The following is a 22,167-nucleotide window of genomic DNA, read 5'->3' on the forward strand; positions in this document are numbered from 1 at the left end:
ATAATAATACATGTCTACACATAAACATAAGAACATAATAATAGCCATACTGTGTCAGACCAATGGTCCATCTAGCCCAGTATCCTGCTTCCAATCCAGGTCACAAGTACCTGGCAGAAACCCAATTAGTAGCACCATTCCATGCTACCAATCCCAGGGAAGCAGTGGCTTCCCCCATGTCCATCTCAATAATAGTCTATGAACTTTTCCTCCAGGAACTTGTTCAAATAATTTTTTTAAATTCAAATACGCTAACCGCTGTTACCACATCCTCCAGCAACGAGTTCCAGAGCTTAACTATTCTTTGAATGAAAAAATATTTCCTATTTGTTTTAAAAGTATTTAAATGTAATTTCATTGAGTATTCCCTGGTCTTTGTGCTTTTTGAAAGAGTGAAAAATCGATTCACTTTTACCCATTCTAGAACGCTCATGATTTTATAGACCTCAATCACATCCCCCTCTCATCCATCTCTTTTCCAAACTGAAGAGCTCTAACCTCTTTAGCTTTCCTCATATGAGAGGAGTTGCACCTCCTTTATCATTTTGGTCACTCTTCTTTGAACATTTTTGTAATATTTGTATTTTGTTTAGAAATATATTGGTGTTTTAGATTTTCATGAATTGTATATTTGAACCGTGCTTTGATATTATATTTTTGATATACATTTAAGATATATAGTCATTTCTTGCATTATTCTTATACTTAATGAACCACTTTGAGTTAGTCTCCATCTAAAGCAGGGGTTCTTAACCATGTCCTCAGGACACACCTAGCCAGAAAGATGTTCAGGATACCCACAATGAATATGCATGAAAGAGAATGGCGTAGAATGGAGGCAGTGCTGAAAGGAGACATGATTGAGGTTTACAGAATCCTGAGTGGTGTTGAACGAGTAGAAGCAAATCAATTTTTTTACTCTTTCAAAAAGTAAGAAGACTAGAGGATGCTCAATGAAGTTATACGGAAATACTTTTAAAACAAATAGGAGGAAATATTTTTTTCACTTGATGAATAGTTAAGCTCTGGAACTCACCGCCAGATGATGTGGTAACAGCGGTTAGCATATCAGAGTTTTTAAAAAACGGTTTGGACAAGTTCCTGGAGGAAAAGTCCATAGTCTGTTATTTCGATACTGGCTTCCCTCATGTCTGCTTACCCTGGGATTGCTAGTATTTGGGTTTCTGATAATGAAAGAAAAAAGGAGTAGTGATAAGATAGCAACACACTAAATAATACTTAACACTGTTCTTTCATGTTATTTAAATATAAGACAAAAGAGGCATCAGATGTCAGCAGCAAGGGAAGAGCTATAGGATCTCCTGTAGCACACAGCTATTCCAGATCTGAGCTCTACAGGATTCACCAATCGTTTGCCTCCACTGTCTGAATTTTAGAAGCCATACTTTAAACTGCATTACAAAAGGTCTTTCTAAAGACCACAACACTCCTCTATAAGAGAATCACTCTATAATACTTTGTCCACAAGTGCATACAGACAAAACATCAAGACTCCTGAAGAAGGCACTTCCTGTGCCGAAACAGGGTACTGTGTAGAGTCTTCTCCCAATAAACTTTACCTGAACTTTGGATGTCCTCAGTCTGTTTTTTGAAGAGCCTGATTCTGTTCCCACTCCTTTCCTGCTCCTAACAAAATATATATACAGCATACATCAAAAACATTACTGCAACATTACTGCAAACAAGTAACTAGAGCCACATTTTTTTTTGCCAGTACTACTGCAAGTATCTTGTAAATGGTCTGAGCGACTACCTCTAACGATCCTGGATGCAGCTCTGACCAAAACACAATCTGTCCGATATGGGCTTCAGGTGGTTTTGTTTGTTTTTTTTGCTGGGTTTCCAGCACTGTGTGCACAAATAAAGCTAAGTAGTAGCTTTTTTTGTTTGTTTTAGAGCTTTTGTACTTGTTTACAGTAATGTTTTGTATATATATATATATATATTAATATTATACATAAGATACAATTCAGACAAAGGAGGCAAGTGAATGATGAATCCTTTAGAGCTCAGATCTGGAATAGCTGTGTGCTACAGGAGATCCTATAGCTCTTCCCTTGCTGCTGACATCTGATGCCTCTTTTGTCTTATATTTAAATAACATGAGGACTTCCGGTGACGTCATGTCCGTGAGAGGGTAACAGCAGCGATCTCTCCGGCTCCGGTTCTCCCTCCTTAATAGAAACCAGACATACCCCGCGGAAAAAAAGTTTACCCACGGCGGCCTGAACACCCGGTGCAGTTGGTCCTTGCAAAATTGACCCCCCCCCCCCCCCCGACGGCGCGATGGCGGCTAAAACCACGCACAGAGACAAGCTCCGCGGCAAAGGAGCGGAGGACAAAATGGCGCCGCCTGCAAGCCCGCCCGGACCGACGGTTTCATCAACCTGGATTGCGGAAATTACAGCGGAGATGTCCTCGGTGTTAGAGGACATGCTGGAGCGCCGACTATCACCCATAAACTCTAACCTGGAAAAGGTACAAGCCCAGCTTACAGATCTTTCCCGCGACTGCGCAACGTTTCAGTCGCGGGTGGGAGAAGTTGAAGACAGAGTGAAAGAGGTAGAAAGCGCGCAGGACCAAACCAAGAAAAAGTTGCAGGCAATGGAGGACAAGATCGAGGACCTGGAAAACAGGTCCCGACGAAATAATATTCGGGTGGTGGGCTTGCCGGAAACTATACCTGAGCGGGGTCTGGAGACTTTTCTAACGCGTTGGTTTACAACGGAACTACAGTTCCCAGAAGCCTTGGGACCTTTGCAGATAGAACGAGCCCATCGTTTAGGGGTCAAAATGACTGGAGCTAACAGACCTCGAGTGGTCATTATACGATTTCTGAACTATGCCCAGAAGCAGGAGGTGTTGCGGCTGAGTCGAGCGGGGACAACGCTGACATATGATGGGAACCCGGTTAGATGCTTCCAGGACTATTCAGCGGGAGTGGCGGCTAGACGACGCCAGTTTTCAGAAGTCTGCTCCACTCTTTTCCAGAAAAAAATCAGATTTGCATTGCAATACCCCGCCAAACTGCGGATCACATACGAGGGCACCACCAGGATATATGAGACGGCGGGGGAAGCCAAGGACTTTTTAAAGCAGCTGGATACGACACCCCCAGAAGCACGTTGAATAGCCTCGGGGGAGGGCCACGAGAGGGCCTTGAGGGGGCTTAAAGACACGGGTCAGAAGAGACTCGTAGTTAAAGGTTCAAGTTTATTGTTCAAGTTAAAATAACTGTGACCCTATATAAAAGAGACAGACCACTTGGACACAGATGGACTGATTTGTTCGACAGCTGCGGTCAAGAAGTCAACATTGCTAATAGTTGAATGAATCTACCAGCAGTCCAATAATTGGATAAATCCACCCGCGGCGAGTGTGAATGAAAAGCGAAGTGAGAAACACCCCTGGTGAGGGGGGAATGATACTGTATAGATTGTCCTATTGGAAACAAAATATTTCAGGGGGTATTGTTTAAAGTTTACTGATGTGATAAGGAGGGAGGAGGGAGGGACGTAAGGAAGTAATGGTCCCAGTATGTGGGTCCGGGTGCAAAGGGCAGGGGGGGGATGGGAAGGGGGGATGGCGGGTGGGCAGTGGGAGGGGAGAAGAGGGCAGAAGCAAGCAGAAGATGAGTCCTACAAAAGGGAATGATAAGGGAGGGCAGCGGGGATCTTTTTGGGGTTTCTTATCCCGGGTCCCCTCAGGAGGGAGGATTGTGGGTAGGAGGCAGGTCACGGAAAGAACGGGTCTAAAATCTAGAACTATGGTAGATAAGCGAGAAGCAAGAGGTTGGGGAGGACAGAGGCTGGGCTGTCCTCTCCCTCTACAGAAATGGACTCTCAGGGCATTAATCACTTACTTACATATTGTATAATGGTTAGAATTATTTCATGGAATGTAGGCGGAGTGAACTCGCCAATAAAGCGTTCTAAGATTTTGCAACAGCTAAATAGGCAGAAAACAGATATTGCACTACTACAGGAGACACACTTGGATAAGACAGAGCATGCCAAACTCAGTACATGGTGGGTAGGAAATTGCATAGCGGCAGATGCGCAAGGCAAAAAGGGAGGAGTAGCTATACTATTTAGAAAAGGTATAGCCTCAGAGATCAGCCCTCTTCTGATTGACACCGCAGGACGTTATGTCATTCTAGAAGCGGTGGTTGGAAGGCAGAGACTGCTAATTTGCAATGTTTACGCTCCTAACAGCTATGATCGGAGGTTTTTTCAAACTCTGATCAATTTCCTGTTAAAGCAACCGCATAAAGCCATAGTGGTGGGAGGTGATTTTAACGCAGCCTGGGACCCCTCTTTGGACAGATCAGCCCCTGGGACAGCCTCCTCATACTATAATAATAGAGGCCTCCTGCAGATGGGCCAGCTGTTAGATCTTATTGACGTCTGGCGGGTGCTGCACCCGGGCGAGAAAGATTACACTCACCTTTCACGGGCTCACTCGACTCAATCACGTATTGACTATGTTCTGACATCGTGTCAGATGTTTGGGGAGGTGACCATGGCGGAAATAGGGCCGTATGCAGTCTCCGATCACGCCTGGGTTAAGATAGAATGGACCCCTAGGGGTAGCGCCCAGCGGGCGGGCAGATGGCAATTCCCCTTGGAGTTAAGCTCAGATCCAGTACTTAAGGGCCGATTGCACGCTAGCTGGGCAGACTATAGTACCCATAATCAAGTACATTTAGACGACCCAGTTTTGTTTTGGGAGGCAGCTAAGGCGGTTCTTAAAGGCGAAATCATAAGTCATGCCCATTATGTGAAGAAGACAAGAGATAGAGAGATTTTACGTTTGAGTAAACAACTTTGTCAGGTGCGGAAGAGGTATGGGGACACACATGCGATAGACGATAAGCAACAAGTGCTGGAGCTTCAGACAGCTTTGAACGAGCTCCTGCAGGGGAGGGCACATAAGTCACAGGTCTACTATCGCTATATGCTTTATAAACATGGTAATAAAACGGGTAAATTAATGTCGAAACTAATTACTCCCCGGGGTGGGACTAGAAACATTTTAGCGCTTCGGCAAAGACAGGGAGGTCTCCTCACAACTGACAGGGCAATTTGTGACACTTTTCGAGCTTTCTATAAGGAGCTGTACGCCCCCCCAGAGGATGAGGGCCTTTCTAATCAGATGTACCTAGACAATGTAGTACTGCCAAAACTTACGCCACAAGAGCTGGGGTGCCTTAATCAAATCATCACCGAAGATGAAGTTAGCGTGGCCATAGCTCGCAGTCCACGGTTGAAGGCCCCGGGACCCGACGGGTTACGGGGGGAATTTTACAAATTAATGGAAGGCGATGTTATACCGGCCCTCACTAGATTTTTGAATCAACTAATAGAGAGACAGGCGATGCCCTCAGACTTGAACAGAGCTCAAATAATAGTTCTGCTCAAACCTGGGAGGGACCCCTTGGAACCGACATCATATCGTCCTATCTCCTTACTGAACTATGACGCAAAGCTGTTGGCGAAAATCATGGCCAACAGGTTGGCGAGATTGCTTCCTAGATTGATACACGAGAGCCAGGTTGGCTTTGTGGGGGGTCGGGCGGTGAGTAAAAACCTAAGGGCGATTCTGACATCATTAGAACATAGCTCACAGAGAAACATGGCGTCATTGATAATCAGTTTCAACGCAGAAAAGGCCTTCGATAGGGTCCACTGGGATTTCCTTTTTGCCACACTGGAGCGATATGGATTCTCCGGGAGGTTTGTTGAAGCAATTCATGTTCTCTATGCTAATCCTAGTGCAACACTATGGGTAAATGGGCTTGAATCAGAGAGCTTCCCTATCAGGAGGGGCACGAGACAGGGATGCCCCTTATCCCCCCTTCTTTTTGTTTTGGTATTAGACCCCCTTATTAGAGAGATTATGGGGAATCCCATGATTCAGGGAGTCCGAGTGGGGTCCCATATATTCAAGATCGCTGCATTTGCAGACGATCTCTTGGTACACCTAGTGAATCCAAGAGAGTCGCTAGATACTTTATTGGAAATATTTCGCGAATATGGAGACTATGCAGGATTTAGGATAAACTTGAATAAATCCGAGGCTTTGGCCTCACAGGCGGTGAATCGAGGGGACTGGGGGCCTGATTTCCCCTTGAGGTGGGCCACTGATTCTTTAAAATACCTAGGAATTCGGCTCACGATGAACACCTCGGACCTGTATCACTTAAATGTTGAGGTTTTACTAGACCATACTAGGGATAAATTAGACTCCTGGATGAACCTCCCCCTGCCATTAATGGGACGGGTGCACCTAATACAGATGGTGTTGTTCCCTCGATGGTTGTATGTTTTACAAACACTGCCAATCCGTTTGTTGCAGAGGGATTTGAGAAGGGTGACATGCCTTTTCAGTCGTTTCTGCTGGGCAGGGAAGAAGCCCAAATTCAGCCAAGACATGTTAGTTGGGAGCTGGAAGCAAGGAGGTATAGGCTTCCCGGATCTGTTCTTATACAATCAGGCATGTTTACTAAGACATCTGGGAGATGTGTTCAATGTTACGCAATATTACACACCCCTGACTCTGGAGCAAGCTTTTTTTGCGCCATACGAGATGATGGCCCTTATCCACTTGCCTCGCAGCCTGATCCCTTCTAAATTTAAAAAAAGTATTTTACTCCAATCTCTCCGGGAGGCGTGGCAGTGGTGGATGAGGCAGATGGGAGGACATCCACACATTACGGATCAGTTGCCAATTGTGGGTAACCCAGTTTTCACGGCGGGGCTGGACAACCCAGCCTTTGGTAGCTGGCGAGGGTTGGGTATTACGCGCTTGGAACATTTGTTATCAGAAAACGGGCAGATAATAACATTTGACGATCTTCAGGAAAAGGTGGGGACTACATGGGGCAACAGATTCGCTTATGCACAGATCACGCACTATATGAAATCTCTGGATCAGACAACCCTGAAGGGGAGGATGGGTGAGACAATTCGAGGTTTCCTTGAGGAATTGAGGACTGAGAGGTATTCGGTCTCCGGTCTGTACGGAGCCCTGGTTCGGCGTAGACCTAAAAGACAATATGACAGCCTTAAAAACAAATGGGAACAGGATTTGGGATCCTCATTAGCATCTTGGGATGTGGCAGCTACTCTGAAGGGCATTCGTACATTAGTACAGGATGAAAGACTGAGGGAATGTGGATATAGAGTGGTCCTTCGGGGTTACATGTCTAAAGCACAGCTGGCTCATGTGTTGGGGCCGGGCAGTTCAGCATGTTCCAAATGTGGCGGGGGTCCCAGCACATACTACCACGCACTATGGCAATGCCCCAAGGTGCTGGCGTTTTGGCAAAGAGTAAAGGGGTTTTTGATTAGACTGGGAAATAAGATTCAAGGCACGGAAAGGCAGTTTCTGCTAGATCAACCAAGAGCTTTTGCCCCGTTACGTGCCCCCGCTATAAAGTTATGTAGGAAGCTGAGTTTGGTAGCTCGAAAGTGCATTATGCAATATTGGATTTCACCGGATGAGCCGGCCTACTGGCATTGGCGAAACCAGGTGCACCTTCTGGCTTCCTGGGAGGCCAGGGACTCAAAACAATCTCCCAAACGTAGAGCACAATTTATCCAGATCTGGATGCCGTACTTGCAAATTCTTAGCCCAAGAGGGCGCAGCTTGCTTCTTAATGCCTGATACAATTAATGGGAAGCGGAGGGGGCGTGTAGGTAGCCCGTAGCAGGAGACAGAATAGGAGCATTGGATGCTTGCTGGGGGGGGGGGGGGGGAACTGGGATCAAGTTGGGAGGATTGGATTAATGGAGGCTTGTGTGATAAGGTGGAAGTCAAGGACTTGATGAGAAGTCAAACTGCAGAGTTCCATGGATGTGTTCTGAATTTTTTTTTGGGGGGGGTTAAAGAGGCGATCGGTTCGATAGCGTCTGGGGCGAAAGGCTGGGGGGTTCCTAGCAAAAGGAGATAAGAGTGGGCAAAGTGGCAACTTATTTGGTTAAATTAGCATCCTCCAGCAACACAAGAGAATAGGGGTGGGGGGGAGGGGGGAGGAGGGCTGAATAATAATAACTTGACATTGTTGAAATAACAGGCGGTTTAAGCACTGTAAGTTTTAAATGTTTTGTTATACTGCACTTAAGATTGGCTGTATTATAATTAATCAGTTGTCAACAGTTGAACATTTAGTAGAAGGGGGAGGGTTAAATGTAAAAGCTTGATGACTAATAATAAGAATGTATGTCAGTGGTGTCCCTGTTAAACATGCTATTAATATGGTACAGTAAGTTGTATTGTCCAACTTGTCATCAATAAAAATCGTTGAAACATAAATAACATGAAAGCACAGTGCTAAGTATTATTTAGTGCCCTGATGGCGAACCTATGACACGCGTGTCAGCACTGACACGCGTAGCCATTTTGGATGACACGCGGGTTGAAAGCCGGCAGCAGATAGAACCCAGCCTACCTGCTCTTACTGCCAGGGCCGGTCTTAGGCAGGGGCGACAGGGGCGTTTGTGGTCTTATCGCAGCTTCAGAACCCCCCTCCGAGTCGGAACCCCCCTGCTCCACCCCACCTCGCAGCCTTGGTAACCAGCAGTCCTCTTCGTCAGAATCATCCAATTAGGAGTGCCCTTTTAGGCGCCAGACAGGCTCCCTACAACCAATCACAGCTCACTGCAGTTGTAGCTCAGCCAGGTGAAAAATGTGCCTGAGGCTCGAGGCAATTGTGATTAAGAGGCAGATGCACTAAACGTTTTTCATCGTTAAATGAGCCCTCAGGGAAGAATTTCCTATCCTTTCCATGCACTTAAGCCTATTTTCCGACGACAGTAGCAGCTAACGAAAACGGAATGGAGATGAGCAATTAGTGTGAAAACCCCATTGAAACGACATGCACTAACCTTTTCCGATTGCCTTTACGCAGGAAAAAGGCAGGAAAACTAACGAGAGGTCTGGACCTCTCGTTAGGACAGCTCTGTGCCAAGAAAAAGTGTTAATTGAAAAAATAAACAAACTTTGAGCCAATCCCAGCGCATTAGCAGAGCTAAAAGCGCTGTGATTGGTCCAAAGGACCTCAGAAAACACATAAAAAAATAAAAATAAAAAAAGGATCGGGAGGGGGCAAGGGCGCTCATCAGGAGCGTCCTGTACGGACGGCCTTGCCCCCCCCCCCCCCCCGCTGCTCCCCACTTTCCGCCGCTGAAAAAGCAAACTTCTAGAAGCCCCTGCCCCCCTCCCTTCCTCAGTACTCTGTCACCTGTGCTCCGCCTCCCGACATCCTCCGTCCGTGCCCCGCCCCCTTTTGGGGTCGTCGCCGCCATTCCCCTCCTCCATCGGGCCCCCCTTCCTCTTACTGGGCCCGTGCAGCGCCTCTCTCCTCTGTCCGAAGGCGCTGCACGGGCAAGAAGAACGCTGAATCAGCTGATGCCTGCCTTCGCGATGGGCGTCTTTCTCCTCCTGGGCCCGCCCCTGTCTGACGTCAGTGGTTACTAAAACTAATTATTTAAAAATACCGGTCCTGCTAAGAAATCACTTTTCATTGCTTTTATAATGCTCCTTTCACTACTTGTTTGTAGCAATTCGTTATGAGAGAGGGAAAACAAAAAGGGAGAATAAATCATGGGTGCCGTTTCCCGCCATTAGAAATAGTGGCAGGTAAGTTAAATAATTAGTTTTTGGTTTATTAAATACAGTTATATATTAGAATTATACATTTTTGTTATTTAAACTATAAATATCACGAAATTATGGTTTTTTTTCTCGAAGTGACACACCACCCGAGTTATGCTCGGTTTTTTGGCGAATTTTGACACACCAAGCTCAAAAGGTTGCCCATCACTGATTTAGTGTGTTGCCACATTATCACTATTCCTTTTTTCTTTATCATTATTTACTGTGGAGTGGGTTTTTCCCCCCTATATTTTATATATACTGTTTGGGTTTCTGCCAGGTACTTGTGACCTGGATTGGCCACTGTTGGAAACAGGATACTGGGCTAGATGGACCATTGATCTGACCCATCCGTACAGGACGCTCCTGATGAGCGCCCTTGCCCCCTCCCGACCCTTTTTTTTAATTTTTGTTTTTATTTGGGAGCCATGTGCTTGCGATTTGACTGTGTTGTGACTGTTTGTGGCATGCGCAGAGCAGCTAACATAACGCTTGGCTGCTCTGCGCATGATTTGGGGGCCGATTAACGATGTGTATTGTGATTCTTTGATATATTGTACGTTTCACTACCGATCTCAGCATGTGTGACTTTTTTTTTTGGTGCATTTTTCGTTATTTTAAAATCGTTAGGGACTTTAACGATTTAGATTTTTTTACGTTTGGTTGCTGCATCTGCCTCTAAATGTCGAACCTGAGTGCTGAGTTGCGAGTAACCCAGGCAGCTGCTGCTCTCTTCAGACAAATAAAGTCGGGTCACTTTCTTCCTCTCTGTGATCCTGTTGCAGCTTAGCTCAGCTGTGCTTGGACACTGACTGCTGCTCCTGCTCCACACTTGTTTGGGAAGTTCCTAAAAATACCGGTCCTGCTAAGAAATCACTTTTCATTGCTTTTATAATGCTCCTTTCACTACTTGTTTGTAGCAATTCGTTATGAGAGAGGGAAAACAAAAAGGGAGAATAAATCATGGGTGCCGTTTCCCGCCATTAGAAATAGTGGCAGGTAAGTTAAATAATTAGTTTTTGGTTTATTAAATACAGTTATATATTAGAATTATACATTTTTGTTATTTAAACTATAAATATCACGAAATTATGGTTTTTTTTCTCGAAGTGACACACCACCCGAGTTATGCTCGGTTTTTTGGCGAATTTTGACACACCAAGCTCAAAAGGTTGCCCATCACTGATTTAGTGTGTTGCCACATTATCACTATTCCTTTTTTCTTTATCATTATTTACTGTGGAGTGGGTTTTTCCCCCCTATATTTTATATATACTGTTTGGGTTTCTGCCAGGTACTTGTGACCTGGATTGGCCACTGTTGGAAACAGGATACTGGGCTAGATGGACCATTGATCTGATCCAGTATGGCTACTCTTATGTTCTAATTTATCTCATGCCTATTCATTGTTCATATTCTGAAAACCTGACTGACTAGGTGTGTCCTGAGGATTGGATTGAGAACCTCTGGTCTAAAGGAAGGCAATATATAAAATGCAAGCCGGTGCACACCTACATATCCATATGCAACACACAAAACTATATTCAAACTCACTGCAGATATATTTCTAATAGTTGTAAAGCCTGCAGAAAAGTGGATCCATTACAGACTGCAACACCTCTTACTGAACTAAAAGAATTATCCAAAGCCAACAGTACAATGAGTTCTGGAGGATGCAGAGGGCTGATGAAAAAAAAAAAAAAAAAAACAGAATTACTTGCTTTGTGTGGGTTACTCTTTAAACAGTGTTTTTGGATCCTTATAGTGACTTTAAAAACAAGGACTTTGTTTACAGTAATTTTTCCCTTTGGAACTTGCTATTCCTGTTATTGGATTACATGAGCCTTAAAGGTAATTCTGTACAAGATGCTTCTTGGAAATAGTTGCAAATTTCAAATAAAAAGCTAAAAGAAAACAAAAGGAAACTACATATTCTCAAAGGTCCTTGGACAATCAACGAGCACCTTTCCAAAACTCACTCAGTCTGTCAGCAGTAGTTTTAAGAAAAATAGGTAGCAGCTTTTGGACCAAGTGAGTTTTGCCTAGAGTATTCAACACAAAGTCATTAAACTACCATGGTCTTAGTGAGTTTGGCACAGGAATAAACTACATCAAATTAATCCTGCCTGCCTTGATGAACAAAATGAATTGAATAACTGAAAACTGACAAAAAAAATGGACTGAGTTCATATTCTTCAGTTAGTCCAATAAGGATAATCACAACCAATAGAGAATCATATACCAAATACAAACATGTTCTGAACACTGAGTACAAAATAGACACAAATGAGAGGCTAGGCAAGTTAGTTCAAAATATGGCTATAAGCTTAGATTTCCGTCTGAAGAAATTTGATAGAGTGTCTTCTTACCTTCAAAGCTTCATTAGCTTCCTATTAAAGCACAAATTGTCATTAAAGTTGTTTGTACAATGATTCAAGTCTTATATGGTAGCACTTCCAATCTGCTAATTCAACTGTTCCCTGATTTGTGTTTTTCCTCATTAAGACTATGCAATCAGTTCTTATTGAAATACATCATTCAAAGGTATTCAAATTAAGGGTCAATTTGAGGCATTGTTTTCCTATCAGGTAAGTTCCATTTGGAACACTCTTCCTTTGCAAATTTGCTCTATGCACTTGCATAAAAAACAATTTGTTTGGTAAAATTTTAATTGTACATAAATATGACTTAATTCTTTGAGCTACTCTTTTGTTAACTGCCCTGAACCCTCCTGCTGGGATTAGTGCGGATCCCTCTATTCTATTTTTATGTATTAGGCTTTCTTTTTTACTTTTGCTCTTTTGTTCACCCCTCTCTCCAAAACCCTCTTTCTTTCCATCTTCTATATCCAAACATTTCTTTTGCCTCCTCCACGTCCATTTCTTCTCCTCAGCAAATAGGACCCTGCTGACAGCAACCACTGCAATTCTCTCTCTCACCTGTGTCCCAGTGTAATTCTTCCTATTTCAGGCTCTACTCCTGTCTCATCCATTAGGAGTCAGGCCTTGAATTTTGGACAAGGTAATCAGAAGAGGAAAACAAAAAACGTTCTGCAGAAAGAGCAATACAGTCCACAAAAGCGGAAAACACGTCTTCTAATAGTTAAAAAGGCTTTTATTCTTCCCACTTTAAAACACATCGGGTTTTAAAGTGGCCTTTTTAACTATTAGATGTCGTGTGTTCTGCTTTTGTGGACTGTACTTGAATTTGACATCCAGGATTTGCCAGCCCAGAATGCAAATATTAAAAAAAAAAAAAAACCTGCTGTTCAGTAGGCTTGAGACAGAAACAGAGGGCAATGGTAAGAACCTAATCAAGAGCTTTGGAAAAAGATATGTTTGGGGAGCTGATGCTGGTTTAAGAATAGGGATTTATATTTGCCAGAATGCCTTGAGGAGAAGCTCTACATCAGGGGTGTCCAACCTCGGCCCTCACCCAGTCGGGTGACTGTGATCTATTTGCTTACAATGGAGGCAGTGCATACAAATAGATCTCATGCATATTCACTGGGGAAATTCTGAAAACCCGACTGGATTGCGGCCCTCAAGAACTGAGGTAGGACACCCCTGCTCTACATCATTTCCAGGTGGTGGATGGAACAGCCTCCCAGTTAAAGTGGTGGAAGCAAAAAGATAAAGAGTAAGAGTCAAATAATTAATGGGATAACACAGAGGATCCTCAATTGCAATGCTACAGCACCAGGAATAACACTGGGCAGACCAAATGGGTGTTATATAATCCTTATCTGCTTTCAAGTTCCATGTTTTTATTTGATGAGAGTTGTAGTGCTGTGCTTTCTCGGTGTCCTACTGAAGCAAATTATGCATCATTATCCCACATCCTTCACATCACACACCTCTGGGAGTCTGTCAAAACTTATTCCTCCTCACAGGAGCTGAATCTGCACCTCAAACCCCTGCCCTCTTTATCACCCAGGCGCTACTAACACACCTGTTGACCCCTATTCACTCTCTGGAAACCACATCTCAACATCCCTTGGCCTTCTCCTAATCAGCCCTCACAAGGTCCTGTCCCCACACCCTTTAGCCTCCTCCACTGCTTCCATACACTAGGGCAGGGGTGGGCAACCTCAGTCCTCGAGGGCCACAACCCAGTCAGGTTTTCAAGATTTCCCCAATGAAATATACATGGTATCTATTTGCATGTACTGCCTCCATTGTATGCAAATAGATCTCATGTATATTGACTGAGGAAATCTTGAAAACCTGGCTGGGTTGCGGCCCTCGAAGACAGAGGTTGCCCACCCCTGCCCTAGGGGATGTCAAACAGGGAGCATCTAAAACAGTAAAAAGGTCTAACTCCTTGCAAATGTTCCCACTGTTTTAATTCAAAGACCATCTCCCTCAACATGTCTTGTCTATCTTTATTAGACTGTAAGCTTCAAGGAGCAAGGACTATCTACTTACTATATGTGACTGTAAAACACTGAACACCTAGAATGCTATACAAATTTTACACAGGGTAGTGTTATCAAAGGAGATTTTTTTGCAGACAGAAATAAATTTCACCCTTAAACTAAGATATGTTGGTTGTGAAGAGTGCTTGTAAATCTGAGAGACTGAAATCTTACTCATCGCCTTCGCTCAGATTCCTCTAGTGCCATCACTGCATTGTGTGCAAGTGCCACATACAATAATCAGAGGAAGGACAAATCATATGGACTCAAGGAAAGAGAAGGAGGTCAAAACAGTATAGAGAAAGAAGGTAAGGCCAGACAACAAACATACAAGACGGCCTGAAAACTGTTTTATCAACCCCACTTACAAATCAGCATAGAGAAATGGAGCACAAAGCTATCAATACTGGAGCTCTAACAGAGAACTTTAGGTAGCCATCTTGCAAAACCATCAGCTTGGAACAAAGGAAACACTAAGATTCAAGCGCTATGCAAAGGAATCACACAATTGAATGGTATCTCACAATCAGTAAGCTTCTCATCTCCCGCACTGGAGCCTCAGAGACCAGGAGGCAAAGGGTTGAAGAGCAGCAGCATAGCAAATGGAGCTCCCCAGGCCCAAAGATAGGCAGGCCTATGGCCAGAGCAATGTGGCTGAGCATTTCTCCCTCCCTTGTCTCCTCCTGCTTGCACTCTGGTATCTCTCCTTCAATTCTCCTCCCATGATCCAGTAAGTCTCCCCCCCCCCTTTCTCCTTCAGTGTACATTCAAACTTGTGTTTACTTCTAAATGTTGCCCCAACAGAAATTGCATCAGAGAGAAGTTCTCCAGGAGAAGGGGGTACTTACCAAATTGTAGGTGAAGGGGAGTGAAAGGAGAGATGCCGGACCACAGGCAAGGGGGGAGGGAGAGAGCGAGATGATAGACCATAGAGGGTGGGGGAGGGGGAAATGGAAAGATGCTGGACAGGAAAGAGAAGGGAAAATGGAGATGAGGGAGGGGAACAGACAGGGGGATTCTGACATAAAGTGGGAAAGAGCAGGGAGATGCTGCACTGTGGGGAGGAGGGGACACAGAGATGCAAAGCTACAAATGGGGAAGGGGAAGAAATAAAGAGACCGAATTTGGGGGGGGAGAGAGAAATGTTGGACCCAGTCATAAATACAGACTTTTTATATTAATTTTCAAAAAATTAATGGAGGAAGGCAAGGGTTGGGTGGGAATTCACCACAGGAGGTGCATAGTGGGTGGGGGGGGGGGGGGTGACACAGTGAACGTTCACCTAAGGCATCTGATAACTTTGGGCAAGAAAGAAATTATGAAAAGACCAAGTTGGGGAAGTAGAGAGCATAACAGGTATTAAACACCCATGTACACACAGATTGAGAACAGCTTTGCAACCTACTTCCATATGGGATTTAAAAATTGCAACTGAATAAACCAAAGAAATCTTAAAATCCCTCAGTATTACTTCTTTACAGATTTACACCCTGGACACATCCGTGGAAAAATCTCACTCATTCTCACTCTGGAAGGAGTTACTCTTGGTGTCTCTGGAAAAAAAATAAATATAACACACTTCCTCTTTTCATAATCTTCACTTTTTATCTGTGCATTCTCATCCTCCTCGACCTATCCGCCGCCTTTGACACTGTCAATCATAATTTACTTCTTGCTGCACTATCCTCATTTGGGTTCCAGGGCTCTGTCCTCTCCTGGTTCTCCTCTTATCTCTCCCACCGTACCTTCAGAGTACATTCTCATGGATCTTCCTCCACCCCCATCCCCCTCTCTGTTGGAGTTCCTCAGGGATCTGTCCTTGGACCCCTTCTTTTTTCAATCTACACCTCCTCCCTGGGCTCGCTGATCTCATCTCATGGTTTCCAATATCATCTTTATGCTGACAACACCCAGCTTTATCTCTCCACACCAGACATCACTGTGGAAGCCCAGGCCAAAGTATCGTCCTGTTTATCCGACATTGCTGCCTGGATGTCCAACCGCCACCTGAAACTGAACATGGCCAAGACCGAGCTCATTGTCTTTCCACCCAAACCCACTTCTCCTCTCCCTCCACTCTCTATTTCAGTCGATAACACCCTCATCCTCCCCGTCTCATCTGCCCGCAACCTCGGAGTCATTTTCGACTCCTCCCTCTCCTTCTCTACCCATATCCAGCAGACAGCCAAGACCTGTCGCTTCTTTCTCTATAACATCAGCAAAACTCGCCCCTTCCTCTCTGAGAACACCACCCGAACTCTCATCCACTCTCTCATTACCTCTCGCCTTGACTACTGCAACCTACTCCTCACTGGCCTCCCACTTAACCATCTATCCCCCCTTCAATCCGTTCAGAACTCTGCTGCCCATCTTATCTTCCGCCTAGACTGATATGCTCATATCACCCCTCTCCTCAAGTCACTTCACTGGCTTCCGATCAAGTACTGCATACAGTTCAAGCTTCTCCTACTAACCTACAAATGCACTCAATCTGCAGCCCCTCATTACCTCTCTACCCTCATCTCCCCTTACGTTCCTACCAGTAACCTCCGCTCACAGGACAAATCCCTCCTCTCAGTACCCTTCTCCACCACCTCCAATTCCAGGCTCTGCCCTTTCTGCCTCGCCTCACCCTATTCTTGGAATAAACTCCCTGAGCCCATACGCCAAGCCCCCTCCCTGCCCATCTTCAAATCCTTGCTCAAAGCCCACCTCTTCAATGTCGCTTTCGGCACCTAACCATTGTACCTCTATCCAGGAAATCTAGACTGCCCCCAATTTGATTGACTGCATTTTTTGTCCTTTAGACTGTAAGCTCCTTTGAGCAGGGACTGTCCTTCTTTGTTAAATTGTACAGCACTGCGTAACCCTGGTAGCGCTTTAGAAATGTTAAATAGTAGTAGTAATATTTATTGGGCTTTCGTACACCTAATGCGGCTCCTGGATCCACTCAAACTTTAATTTTATACCTAACATTTCCACAGAGAAATCATTTAAAAAATGATGTAAGAGTAAACCTGGTGACACAGAGGACCCAATTTTGATTTCCTGGCCTGCCTGGTTATAAAGTTCTATATACAGCATATGTCACACTAATACATTTGCTGAAGGGTGATGAAGAGTGTTGGAAAAGGTACAGGAAGCTGGGAGACTAATTCCACCTGTGGTGAGATTGCCTAATAATTCAAGAATTCTGGCCAAAAGTTGTAAAAGTATTCAAAGAGATATTTGGAAGTTATATAACCTTTGCTCCAAGATTACACCCATTTAATGGTTCAATGAAAGAATAGGGCTACTATAAAAATAAATGGTTGGTTTGGGGCTGCTCAGCTGTAAGGTGTGTGATTGTACAGATCTGGAAGCAGGTGGAGGTGCCATCTATCTTTATGCAACTAGTGAGATTTATATTGTAGGTGAACAGCATTGCGACATCATTCTATGGACAAACTAGAAAAAAAATCAGGGGACCATTTGTGTACTAGAGGAATAATTTGGAGGGTAGAGGCCAGGAAGGAAGGTTGAATTTGAGTAATTAAGGAGGGAATTGCAATTGATAGGTCCTTGTTGATAGATGATGCAGGAGGACAGAGTTTGGAAATATGTTTCTGCTGACAAGATACTTTGTAACAGGTGGTGGTTGTTGTTGTTGCTATTTTTGAAAAACGATAAAAGTATACATTGAAAAAAAAAAAAAAAAACACACACAGTAAAGATCAGAAAGTGAAATTAGGAAGACAGTGACTCAGCTCCACAGAAGCATCAGCAATGCAGCTGTCTACACTATTATGGGAAACACAAATTCCAGGCCACTAATATTCTACAGGGGTGTGAAATCTACCTGATAAATTGGGCTGTCCATAATCAAACCAAGAACTGTATATACTTCAAATTTAATGTCTCTGTGCAACCACCTTGTGGATGAATAGCGTATGTATATATCTCAAAGCATCAGGACAACACAAATGCTTCCAAAGGTGGACGAGAAAAGAAAATTATGTACCAATTACAAGATAAACCAATGCACAGAGATCAAGTGATTTGGAAACCAGTGGCACAGCTGGAATTAAGATTAAGGAATGGTGATTTGCATTTCAATACTCCAATCCCTCCCAATATAACCACTATAAAACATTTATATAATGTTCAAGTGTATGCCACACTTTACAGACAAGTAGACAAGGGTCCTTAGAGCACATGTTCTCATTTACTCACCCCTCTCTCCCTCCCTTATACAAGCACTAGAATGACCGGTACCCTGATTAGAAAACAAGCCTCCTCTGGAGACTGAAATCTTTAGCACCGCTCTCTGTTCAGCAAGAGGGACGTGCTCCAAGGCTATTTACCTCCGTGATGCACTTGAACCCTGCCTGCCCCACTGGACAGAAAACTGAAGTCTCATGCAGCACTCTAGCTCAGCCATCAGCTTGCCCGCTGCCTCTCCAACATATGTCCCAACACAGAAATCTTGGGACAAATAAGGATCACACTAAGGCTGCCAGGCCCCATTACAAAAGCCGTTCATGAATGAAGTCACTAAGCAAACCTGATGCTTTGAGGTGATCCACACATCCATCCGCTATGATTTCTAGATCACATCTGCTCAGTTCCAAGGGCACCCAGCTCCTACCCAGACAAGCAAGAATACAACATGCACAGTTTTCTTTCCTGTGGGAATATCCTCAGAAAGCTGACAAAGACATTATCCCCAGGATTATGCTACCGTCTTGACAATGCTACAGACAAACAGCATGCTCTACCCCACATTCTCTGTGCAGTAGTCCATGAGAAAATAAAAAGTGGTCTTATTCAGTAAACTGAGCAAAAATTGTAAAACAGAGTTCAAAACAATGGTAAATAAAAAAACCTAGTGATCCGATAACGTGAAGGAAGGCAATCTGGGCAGGTGAGGAAGAAAGTTGTGTAAATCTGAGAAAAGACCAAACAGAGGGAAGCTGGGAGCCAAGAGCAGTTACATCCAAGTAGCCTGAACTACAGCACAGAGGGTTGTAACCTGCTAGGAGTGGTGGGTACAGTTACTGGACATGCTAGATGGACCATCTGCTGTCATTTACTATGGAGAATGGATACTCAGCTTCAGAGAGAAACTGTAAGCATTTGCATTGCCCACGAATCATGATCTTCCACCATGTGTCCTGAGAAATCACAAAGCCAGCATCAGCAAGGACAAAGGGAGACATTTCAAAGTGAAATAGAGGGATGCACAGACTATGAATGAGGCCTTGCCATTCAACAGAAATATGCTGGTGCAGTCCCTCTATCACTCTCTCACACAAGGACACCTATAGATGGAAGGGGGCTTTTCTAGTCTTTGCTGCTGGCTCTCTCTCTCAGCATAGCACAAGGGACAGAGAGACCTCTTGTGTCACCCCCTGTCCCTCAGGCTCAGTCTCATCAGTTAGCAACACAACACACAGAATAGAGACAGGTAAATTTCTAATTACCCCCATTCCATCGATTACTAATAGAGCACAAAAGAGGGGCACAGACCAGCGGGGTCTTCTAGATCTTCACACATCAGTTGCTTACAGAAGGTACAGCACACAGACCAGAAAAGATATCTTCAAGCCCTTACCATTAACAGCTCCCATTCTACCAGTGGCTAGCAGAAGACAAAGATGCACACTAGGGGTCTTTTTCCCTCTTCTTACCCTTCTTGAACTCCTCCAGCATTGAATCCAGCTTGGTATCGTGAAAAACAAAGTGGATTGGGTGGTTATAGAACTTAGTGATGGTCTTCAGCGTTGTGCAGTCATCTGGGTCGACAAAGGCCAAGTCCTTCACATAGAGAATGTCCACAATGTTGGTTCGCTCCTCCTCATAGACTGGGATGCGGGTATAACCACTTTCCATGATCTCCGACATGGTGTTGAAGTCCAACACAGCATCACTGCTGATCATGTAGCAGTCATGGATCTGGGTCATGACATCCTCTACTGTTTTGGTACGCAACTCCAGCGCACCCTGGATCATGTTCAGTTCCTCTTGTACCAGGCCGGTGTATGGCTCTGTCACCTTCAGCATCTCCACCAACTTCTCCCGGTTGTATACTGTCCCAATCTCCTGCCCCAGAGCAAAATCCAAAATCTTACTGATGGGGAAAGAGAGGGGAAATGTCACCATCATAAAAAATTTGGTCAAAATTATGGTGTTAGCCCCAACGGCCAAACCATGCCGAGAGCACAATGCCTGTGGAACAATCTCACCAAAGATGACAATGCCAATAGTGGAGGCAATGACAGCTCCCAACCCGGACCCAATGAGGTCATCCAGTAGGATGGTGAGGGTAGTATTCACCAGCACATTACCCAGGAGAAGTGAACAGAGCAAATAATTTCCCTTGCGACGGATGGGTTCGATTTTCTTGGCATAACGTTTCTCCTTATCTGTGCCACACTTCTGCACGATACGCAGCTCGATGGGGTCCAGGGCCATAAGCCCTAGGTTAAGGCCACTAAACATGCCCGAGAGAGTCAGCAGGACGATGATGAGGATGATCTGCAGCCAGAGAGGCAAAAGTGGCTTCTTCACTTCCACCACCAGCAGCTTGGCATCGGTGCCCCGGTGCAGTTGCCAGGGGTGACCAGTCCTGTTGCGGGTGCAGAGCTGGTAGACCTTGGAGGTCTCGCTCTTACGCAGCGGCCGGGCGTCCAGAGTCAGCACTCCTGAGGTGCTGCTCTCCCCAAGGCTGAAGTTAGAGTGGATGATCAGGTCCTTGGTCCTATCCAGACACGTGCTATTGGTCGGCGCCACCTCCCACTGCTGATGCAGCTCCACAAAGGTAATGAGCTGCCAGGTGCGGACGTGCAGCCCCATCCCGTACAGCCGCAACCGCACCTGGTTGCCCTCCGTCACCTGGATGATGCCGTCCTCTCCCATACCTGCCGGTCCGCTGCTGTCCTGCAACCGCATGCCCAGGATCAGAGTGTCAGGGGGCGTGGGCTCAGCCCAACCGCTATCCACCGCTGACAGCAGATAAACTAGAAACGAGAGCAGCAGGGAGCCCCACCGCCAACAGTGCCCGCTGCCAGCCGCCATCATCCCACACACAACACCACGGCACGGCCAACCAGCCACTCTACAGCCCGCTGAGCTCCAGGGCCCGGAGCCCTCAACGTCACCGCGCAACGCCAGCCCACCCATAGCCCATTGGGTCTGCCCTCTCACGCCCACAGTGACGTCTTCACTCCGCCCCCTAAGGTGGAATGACTTTTGCTCGAGCGCGATGCTCCCAGACGCTCCACACCCACAACATCTGCATAATCCCGCCCAACAACTCTAGCGTTCTGTTTTGCTCGGCGACGGTGTATTTATCCGGCCTCTAGATTCTCAAGCTGGAACTACCAGCTAATGGCACTGTCAGTTTATTATTGACGTGTGTTTCAGTTTGAACGGTGCATCGCCCACGGGCCACGGCGCTGCTCGCTAGCAGGTCTGTTATTCTAAGTAGGCACTATGAATATTCGTACACTTTAGAAAGTCAGTCTTCTTTGGGGTACATGAGGACTATGAAGCATGGGAACTACAGGATGACAAAGCAAACAGTTTTGTTTTTTTCTTTCTTTTACTTCCATGATTAGGCTTGACACGTGGTCAAATCTAGATTGTGCAATTTGCGTACAAGTGGTTCTTGGTTTCCTCCTCTCGGAATCCAGTGCTCTGCCATAGCCCTTCAGTTGGGGTCAAAGGGCTACAGGTTCTGATGGAACAGTTTTGTTCTAGCAGAACTAGACAAAACGATTTGGAAATGAGGGACAAGAGTTTTTCCATATGCTGATTGAGTCACACCTTTCCTCACAGCACATAAGCTGGGCTAGGAAACGGTGAATGACTGTTGATAATGATTGATAGAGATAGAGGCAGTGTGACAGCTTAGATTTAATGCAAGAAAATACAGTCGTAAATTTCGGACATGAGCACAGGCCGACTTCTTAAGTGCTAACCCTGCACACCAACAGTGATTAGGGTTACCATATGGCTCCAGAAAAAGGTTGTTGCCCCTCCCCCAACACAACCCAAATTCTACCCTTCCACAAATCTTCTGGCCTACAGCA

General features: G+C 45.1%; 1 protein-coding gene across 3 annotated transcripts in view; it reads right to left on the minus strand.

The window, feature by feature from the left end:
• Positions 1–21,168, minus strand: part of CNNM4 (cyclin and CBS domain divalent metal cation transport mediator 4) — a 178,242-nt gene extending 157,074 nt beyond the window's left edge. For all 3 annotated transcript variants that reach the window (XM_030201667.1, XM_030201666.1, XM_030201665.1), the window contains exon 1: positions 19,765–21,168. In XM_030201667.1, coding sequence (XP_030057527.1) covers positions 19,765–21,154 — 1,390 coding nt within the window. In that variant the 5' untranslated portion in view covers positions 21,155–21,168. The remainder of the gene's footprint in view (positions 1–19,764) is intronic.
• Positions 21,169–22,167: the final 999 nt, after the last annotated feature.

The sequence above is a fragment of the Microcaecilia unicolor genome, chromosome 4, assembly GCF_901765095.1.
Source record: "Microcaecilia unicolor chromosome 4, aMicUni1.1, whole genome shotgun sequence".
NCBI classification, from domain to species: domain Eukaryota; kingdom Metazoa; phylum Chordata; class Amphibia; order Gymnophiona; family Siphonopidae; genus Microcaecilia; species Microcaecilia unicolor.